The 9,049-nt window shown below is 39.1% G+C and overlaps 1 protein-coding gene across 1 annotated transcript; it reads right to left on the reverse strand.

Moving 5' to 3' along the window:
• Positions 1–13: 13 nt before the first annotated feature.
• On the reverse strand, positions 14–4,717 carry LOC140943837 (uncharacterized). The gene is made up of 5 exons (XM_073392950.1): positions 4,591–4,717; positions 3,858–3,951; positions 1,807–1,954; positions 1,085–1,255; positions 14–532 (listed from the first exon to the last, which is right to left on the reverse strand). The coding sequence occupies exons 1-5, from the start codon at positions 4,665–4,667 to the stop codon at positions 465–467; spliced, it is 558 nt and encodes a 185-aa protein (XP_073249051.1). The 5' UTR covers positions 4,668–4,717; the 3' UTR covers positions 14–464.
• Between the last annotated feature and the right edge of the window lie 4,332 nt (positions 4,718–9,049).

The raw sequence follows: 9,049 nt of genomic DNA on the forward strand, positions 1-9,049 counted from the left end.
GAGGCAGCAAAAATACAATTAAGAAAAGTTTTATTTCCTTCTTTGTATAAACTAAGACCCTCTCTTGGACCTCTTAGTGATCAAACTTAATAATCTTTAATATCATTTAGAAGTACTACTATTTATACGATATATCTGTCCTTTTCAAATACTGCACGTCAATACTCCATTCAGAGATGGTTTTTGTTTACTCTCACTAATGCCCTAGTACAAACACACACAAATGGTAATAGAACCGAAATTTCAAAGGCGACTATTAAGTGCATGTTAGATTTACTGATGTTTTTAAGCCTCTTAGCTCCTCTTTAAACGTGTAAATGTGATCTCACGCTACTTTGGTTACTATACAGAGTCTTTTTCATTTACGTATATTACACTCTTTTGATCTTTTTGTTTGTAAGGTTTTACTGAGTACTACACTCTTGATTCACAAAAACTCGTCGCAAACATCTTCTGTAACTTAATCAGTTCCTTGGAGCATTTCCCAGTCCATGGAATGTGCTCTTTGAGCCAAAAGTATACTTGGAACAAACTGAAAAAAAAAAAAAAAAAAAGAGAAATGCCATTTCATTGAATTCCCCACCTTAGAAAGGCTCTAGGGAGGACGAGTACAAGCCTTGGGCGCAGTGATTTCTGGGATAGTTAGGGTGGAGAAGTTAGTTATGATTGGTCGATGGTATTCAAGGTAACTTTTAACCAATCATAACTAACGTTTGTCCACCCAAACGAATCCAGAAATCGTTGCCGCGTGAGCTTGTAACTATTCCCCTAATAATTTTCGGAAAGGGAATTACCCATGAAAAGCGAGGCTGGTGCGTAATCATTCAAATGAAAATAATTGTGTGTGAAAGAAAACTCATTTGCGAAAGAGAGGTTAAAAGTTATCAAAAGTTTCTTGAGGTAATTTGCTTTCAGGGGTAAATACCAAAGCACCAATGCCATGGAAAGGTATAAAAATACAGGACAGAATAGACAGACTTTAAAGCAAACGCTATGTCTTCCGGGCAAAGTTTGAAACAAACACCAGTCATTAAATTTAGAAAATGCGGTATACGCGAACCAAATGTTTAACTCGCATTCTTACGTGAAACTCTGTTGATCATTGGATCCTCTTCCAGCCAGAACTTGAATCCTTCCTTGGCGCGCTGGTTGTATACAGATGGCCTTTTCTGAACCTGTGGCCGATGTTGCTTATTTGCTCTGAGCGAAGCTTCTTTCCCCACCGGTTTGCCTTGTTGGTACATTGTAAAGGATTCTAAGCAGAAAACAATATCAAGCTATGCTGAGGATTTGTATGCAAGTCTTGCCTCTATACTCTCATCGTGGATATATGGCTAGTTAAAACATACATGCCGCCCTTTTGGCTGTTACTCAACTTTTGCACGGACGGTCACACCCGAATCGTGATTTTACAATGACACAACTGTCATAAACGATGTTTATATTTAATTTTTCACCATAGAATGCTTTCCCGCCTTACGCAGTCAATTTTCCCTACCCTTGTGTTTATTTATGATACAGTGTCCTCAAACGCGACCTGAATAGTTCTGTACAGAGCGCAGAGGAGTTTTTAAATGAATTTACTCCAGACTAGTAGGTAACTTTCGCAAGGTGTTACTTTCATTGGTTAACTAAAATCCTCTTATTTTGGAATATGTTACATCCTTTCCTAACATAGTTCCTAACAGGGGCGGATCCAAAAAATTCGGAAACGAGAATTCTCAAAAATAACACAAATGTCCACAGAAAAAAAAGGGCGCATACCACTAGGACCATTCCTAAATCCGCGCATGCCTAAATACTCACTTTTCAATAGATCCTCTCTATGCTGGCTTTTGTTGTAGTAATATTTCTGGAACGCACTTGACAGCCCTGCTGACTGTGGATGGGAATGACCAGACTGCTTTGGTTTAGGCGGGAAGCCGTAGGACACGTGAGTTACGAATTCGATGTGCTGAAACATGATAACACCATTGTTAAGTTGTAGTCACCCGGTCAGTAGAGACTTTCTTTTTCTCACTCGATTTTAGCGTACTCGGGAAAGACTCTGCATGAATCCAAAAAGATCTTTCGAACATGCACTGCATGTTGCTAAGCGCATGTTGCTAGATAAAGTTTCGAACCCAGCCAGGAGCCCATAACGCGAAGCGAGTAACTCCCATACTATAGGCCTATACCACGGCGTTTTTACTGACCAGTTTGTTTTTAGACACATTCTAGGGCACTTTTTCCCGCGAAAATAGAATCTCCACCACGGCTATGAGCGCATTCGTAGTGTAAGATATCAAAAAGAAAAATTAAACGTTATTTAAAGGCGAAAATTATCATTTTTAGGTCTGTAGGTTTTGCTGACTGGTTAAGAAATTTAAAAGATATTCAAAATTCGCGCCAAAAGCGTTCTAAAAATAAACTGGTCCGTGAAAACACGAGCGCATGGAAGTTGTTCACTCCGGGTTATGGCCTCCTGACCCAGCTCTATAAATGACCGTGCGCTTCCTACAGCGAGCTCGGTTTTGACCATTTGACTAGCCCAGAAGAAGAATTTCGGGTTTCGGCGACTTCAATGACGTGATTCAGCGAAAGCCTTCCTTTCTTCTCATCACTCAAGAAGACAAAAGGAGTCTCTAATCGCAGGCTGGGTTGAAGCGAGTAGAAATTTTGAGCTGCATTTTTTTTTTGAGAACAAAACAAAACACCCAGGCACTTGTGGACAAATGTTAAGGGGATGCATGAGAAATTAATATTTTTATACGAAAATCTCTGCTTGGTTGCGCTAAATCTCGGTCATATCTTGAGAGAATGAAAGAATGTATGACAGCTGCTAACACTGGGCCCAATCCTAGGTTATCTACCAGGCCCCATGCGCAGCTCCAACCTCGTTCCCAGAGCCTTCCGTCTTCCCGTCCTCTCTCTCACTTCAGGGGACTGGAAGGAAAGAGACCTTTGGAACCAGGTTCTGAGTCGCTGCTGTTGTAAATAAAACCTGCATTTGGCGACTTTGTCCTTATCTCGCGTGCGCACCGCTAATACTCTTTATAAATTCCCCCTTCCTCGTGTTTTTCATGTCTCTGTTTCTACAATGACGCACAGAAGTGCCTTGTTAGGTTTTCAAATGTAATTTAAATGTCTTCTTAGTTATGTCCCAACCCGTTTGGTGACAGAAACCAGTGATAATGGGTCTTCTTGATTCACTGAATAATGGCTAGCTATTCAGTTGTACTTGCATCACTTGCTAAAGCTGAAGATAAACGTAAATTAATAGGGAATTCAACTTTAAGCAGCTTTGGATGCAAAATAATATTGTACTTAGGAAAGAAAAACCTAGTCAAACGTACAAAAACTGTCCTATTTATGAGAAGCTTAAAATAAGAAACCACAAAAGAAAAACATCGGCATTATCTATAGTGGGTCAAATTTTGAATTAGTAAAAAAGGACCTAACGAAAGAGAAAAATAAAATTAAAGCAATAAGGGCCGGTTTACCAGTACGAAAAAAATACGCAAGTTACTCAGACATAATCACCATTGAGACAGCCATTATTTCACCACTTGAATTTTTCTTCTGCATCTAGCAACTTAGCATTAGTAAAGCTCCAGATTCCTCAGCTTTAAATAGCAACTTAGCATTAGTAAAGCTCCAGATTCCTCAGCTTTAAAACGGTGTCGGGAACCTCAATTCAGCGTGAAAATTACTTTTGTTCAACATGAAGTGATGGTCACATTTTCAACCAAAAAGTTCTTTGACAAAAAGGACTACCATAAAATCATGATAAAAGAGGATGCTGGGGAATGTAGAAAAACAACTGAATACTTCCAAAAAGAAAGGAAAAAAATATTTTGATATTTAATGCTTATTACTTTTCCCTTGAGCTTGGCCCAGTGATCGGTGTCGAGTTGAGACGCTAGTTTCAGGGATGGAACATCCAGTTTTGCCCAGCGCGACATGTCTTTCCTAAGGATGAAAAATCAACAAATTTATTTTAAGTCCCGCTGGAGTTACTTTTCATTCTTTGATTCTCAATTTTCAAGCGCGAAAAGTCAGCTCTTAACACCCCTCTTTAGTGTGTATGTGTGTACTTTCACACTTCATAATCAAGGGAAAAAAAGTTTTCTTTTAAGGGCAACTTTTCTAGAAGTGTTTTATTTTGCCAGAATCCCGCAACTTGTAGCTAGCCAACTTGTTCAAAAAAGTTAGAACCTTATTATACGAGCAGGCGTTAACTGAGGTCTAAGTGCTAATTCGCGTGCCAAGGGTCTCGCTTCTACTTAAAACTATTGTCTCATCCTCCTGTTTTTGACTAAGTTACATACAGCGCGTTTCACTGTCTTTGCTACTACGATTAATCTAATGCAAAGCATTTTATCATGTTCATGAAATAATTATACCAAACCTTAAGCAAAGTATTGGCAAGTCAGGTCCAGGAAAGGACAAAACATTTGGAGAAATATTTATTTTCCTACTCATTATACAGTACTTATGCTGTTTGCATAAGATAAGCATCCTCCGTTAAACACGCTGAGGCCGAATTTTAAAAACTTACGATCGACTTGATCCACTAACATATAGCACTACTGTTCAAAAATATCTCACCTGTGCAGCCAGACTTTTGGAAATTCCCTGGCAACTGGTGCCTGCGAAATCGCTGGAAGCTGAACAGAAGCGGCCATTTTACTAACCCTCTCTGTCCTTCTTGTCGCAAACACTCAGTATCTAAGAGACCCGTGTGGGTTATTCATTCATATTTAATTAATTTTGTCTCAAAACATCTGCTCTCTGGGGAAAAGATCTGTCTCATCCATATAAAAGCATGAATTTAGAAAGGAATAAGTAAACAAGTCTTTTTGTGTTAAATCAACATTTCTCCATTTACGTTAACAATACCAGTCAATCTTCTATTATATACACCTAAGATAGGTTTTGGCTGCATTTTCTTAACCTGCACGTTTTAGCATCAAGACTCATTATTAACATTTTTACATTCTCCTTCAAGGGAAACATAAGTATCCTTCCTTAAAATGTTATCGGCTTCTTTAACAAATTTTAGCTTCATAAGCGAAAATGGCCCGTTTTAGTTCAGAACACAGGTTCATTGTTTAGTTACCGGCTAGCTGCTTGAGTTTTTTAACGGTTTTATAAGACGGAAATCAGTGTTTTCTTTAAAATCACACTTGATCCAAGAATTTCTGTCGTGAGCTACTAGTCGGATATGCAGTAAGTATGTTATGAGGGTGCCGCAGTCTTAAGCCAGTTAAATCTTTTGAAACCTTTGCCTTTTCAAATTAACAAACAAGAATTTTTTTCAAAGTCTAACCAAGTTCTTACGCGAATTATTCAGAGATAATTAACCATTTAGCCTTGTCTTGAGGCAGGCCGCTGGCTGAAATCTTTTTATTCAAGCAGTGAATTCGAATAACTTAAACAGTGAATCTTTAACCCATCAATTAATTGAAGAGCCATAATGGCCCTGGATAAAACCCTCCCGAGATAATTAGTCCGAATTGCCTTTTATTTGAAGTCAATTTCGACTTAAAGAAATCCTTACAGTCTAAAATGTTTAGATTTATAAAGAAAAGATAAAATTGACCTTAATGTTTTAGGTGATGTTTTCTACCTAATCCACAAAACTTCTAGTTTTAAATAGCGGCGAGTTGTGTTCAGATCGGGTCGATCGTGGGGATAAAAAAGATAAACCCATTGCAAGTATGTCGCCGCTATTCTTATCTTTCGTTAATCACCGGAAGAGATTAATTTATTCAATAAATTTAAGATTTCGGGGCTAAAGCAATTCCATGTTCTATCACTGCGATAAGCTACCTTGCCGGAGGTAAGAAAGTTCTCTTGTTTCATGTACTTCATGTCTTGGACAATGTTCAATCGGACCCGAATTCACTATTTGTCTGGTACCATCTTGTACTGTTCAGTTGTTAAATGTGCAAAACATCGAGCCCCACTGCCCAGTCTGACCCAGGATTTCTGAATGGGAATCACGGGCGCTGATGACGTAAGGGTAGGCTTTTATACCCATCTTCAACGCCCGATATCATCCATCATCACTGATCATGTTGGTCTAACACCATCAATCATATTGGTCTAATGTTGGTATGGATGGGAACAACCTGTTTTGAACTCACTTACACCTTATTCGATCATTCAACAACATCAAACAAGGTGTTCAAACAGATCAAAGACAATGTTGGGGGATCGCCAAAAGATGGTAGATCCGCCCAGACGTGCGAGCCGTTAGGTCATGCTATAAGGGAGCCTCAATCTTAAAACGCTACTGCCAATGATTGTATGGTAGTGCTTTATTAAAAAAATACGCTTGAATTATGCTGTTTCTGTTATTCCATGTATCACTGCCATCACTGAAATCGCCATCGTGCTTGTAAACTGACAAACCGCACTTTTGTCAAACGGCAGTAAAAGAGTCCCAGGGGCGGTGTGGTTCAATAAGTCACGCTGCAAAACAGCTAGTTCTTCAACAATCTAATTGCCGATGTTCTTTATCACTGACGAATTTATTCAGATTAATAAGAAAAATTATCTATTTAGTTCTTCACAAGAAACGAAAAATGAGAATTAGCGGTTTTAGTTTTAGAAAAATTAAGAAACCAAATATTGTAACAGCAAATTCAAACCTTTTGCCGACTCGTATCTTGTAGTGTGTTGCACCGGTAAACCAATATCTCGTTTTTAATTTGTTATATACGTTAAGTCTTCGAGCCAACAAAAACCGCAAATTAACTGGAACAGACTGAAAAGAATGCTACCTTCTGGTGTAAGTTTACAAAGATGCTATTCGCGCCTTATGAAATATCAATCATTTCTCTTTTAATAAAGAACCGTCAACAGGTCGCCATCAATGATGTATTAAAGTTCCTGTTCTCTCTTTTTTAACTGGCAAACTCCACCAGTCTTGGACAAAAGAGCTACAATGATGTTGCTAGAGTGTAATAATAAATAAAAGGCCAAGCCTTAATAAATCCGCGGCTATCGAATCATTAATAAGAAGGCTTTCAGGAGCATCTACGAAAACGACGGCCGCGAAAAGATCACTTTTAAAACGAATTCACGTTTGTTCAAACTTTGTAGTGTTAACTCTAATTCGCTGGAAATGTCAAAAATAGGCGAATTTCCCTGGAGTTGGTTTCTTGGGGCCCTCACTCAAGTTTAGAAAAGCTTAGAAAGAGAAAGAAAAATTCGTCGTTGGTGGCTTGTTTACGTCCTCAAAAAAACGTGAAATTAAGCATTTTCACTGGTCGTAGTCGTGCAGTGACGGCAAAGAAATGTGCAAAAAAACGTGATGCACGTGCAAAGTGTTGTTTTGCTAACCGAGGTCCCTCTTTACCACGGACGAATTTGCAGGGAAAAGAACACAAGAAAGAAAAATACCTATTCTACCAGCTGTACTGTCAGCCTTTTCCTCATTGTTTATGTAACTGACTTGCTTATGCTCAGCTGTTTATATTTTTAGTAAGGGGAATTTAGAGAGACGTCGGTGTTAAAAAGCCACATTTTAGACACAATGCGGACCAGAAGGAAGTGATCTTCCATATTTTGTAGCAGCCAGTTTAAAGAGCTAGTGCTATCTTGGGTACTTTAAAAAATGACGGGAGTGGTCGATCGTCGTACCTTTTTGGGGATAAAGTCATAAAAGTGACCAACATCAATTTTCTCTGAAAGGGGGAGGGGGGTGGTGTGGGGGTTGTGGGGGGGGGGGGGGAGGCAGGCCATTCAAAGCGGGTGGATTGAGGAAAAATCCCTTTTCATTTTCTTCTCTTCCACTTCCCGCGCGTATCCTCCTCTCCTTTCCCCTATTGTCAAATGATCACCACCCGATTAAAGGCTAGCCCGCGAGCAAGCTCTCCAATTTGGGCGAGTGAAACGAGTCTCGCGAGAATGCGCGAGCGAGCGGCGAAGCCAAAGTGGGCAGAAGAAACCCTCGCTTCGCTTACCCAATAGGAGAGCTTGCTCGCAGGCTTATCACAGGCCATTACTTCAGACTCTCCATTTCATAACTCAGTAAGTGCGAAATTTATCAACTTTTGAACCAAAAACGAGAAGTCCAAAGACTACTGCTAAAGCTGATTCAGAACAATGTGTATTGTTTTTTCATAACAATATTTCGACTGGCCATACCAGCCTTCTCCAGGTTTACAGATGGACAGCTAGGCCGGACAGGCAATTATTTTCCCTTAGAGCTAATCTGTTGCAAACGTGACTCTGTCAGAAAGGCATGGCTCACCTCATTAACAAAGCTATGTCTTTAGAACCTCATGGTATAAATAGGCGTGATGAACTCAATTAGTGACATTTATCTTTTTAGTAGCCTATCATTTTCTGTTTGCTATGTGTTCAGTCAAATGTCGCAAAAATAACGTTCATCTTTTATCTGTATTCATTTTTCTTTCATAGCCCCCGTTCAGAAGCTTTGTGTTGCAAACTGCAATATCGGGCAAATACTGAAAAAAGGCACCACTTTATTTTTGTTTTGTTTTGTTTTGTTTTTTTCTATTATATCAAGTTCCTTCGCTGTTAAATCAGCCTATCTTCCTCGTTGTCTGTTTTACCAACAACCGCCGGAAACCAAGTTCAATTTGCTTGGAAATTTATTTCATCCCATGCGCTATCACAAAATTCTTTGGCCACGAGTCAAGAATGACGAGCGATAAGTGTGCGGGTGAAAGTGTGAGAGTGAAAAGTGTGTGAACAAAAAGGGACATTACGGGAGACACGACTCTTTAATGAAAAACAACTGGCCTATATAGTAGATTTTAACGGTACTCTAATCTCGTTTGCAGTTTCCGGCCCTTGAATACAAAAATTTGGTCATTTAAAGTAGCCAGCAAAAACCCTTTGACTTCCTTGAGCAAAAGAATATTGGGTTAAGTAACAACAGGTTTGTGACTTTGATAAGAGTTCGCAATGAACAGATTTAAAACCTTATTTTCCTTCGGCTACTATACGTTCTTTGTAGGCGTTATATGTACCACCACGATATTATAAAAAGCTGACTAGAACTTATAAAGATTAATGCCCATAACATGTA

Source organism: Porites lutea, chromosome 7 (assembly GCF_958299795.1).
Source record: "Porites lutea chromosome 7, jaPorLute2.1, whole genome shotgun sequence".
Classification (NCBI taxonomy): Eukaryota; Metazoa; Cnidaria; class Anthozoa; order Scleractinia; family Poritidae; genus Porites; species Porites lutea.

Excerpts from the sequence above, each read along its gene's own strand:
- LOC140943837 (XM_073392950.1), bottom strand. The coding sequence starts at position 4,667 with ATGGCCGCTTCTGTTCAGCTTCCAGCGATTTCGCAGGCACCAGTTGCC. Across the intron at positions 3,952-4,590 it reads CCAAAAGTCTGGCTGCACAG|GAAAGACATGTCGCGCTGGG; the intron begins GTGAGATATTTT and ends TTTCATCCTTAG. Across the intron at positions 533-1,084 it reads AATGATCAACAGAGTTTCAC|TTTGTTCCAAGTATACTTTT; the intron begins GTAAGAATGCGA and ends TTTTTTTTTCAG.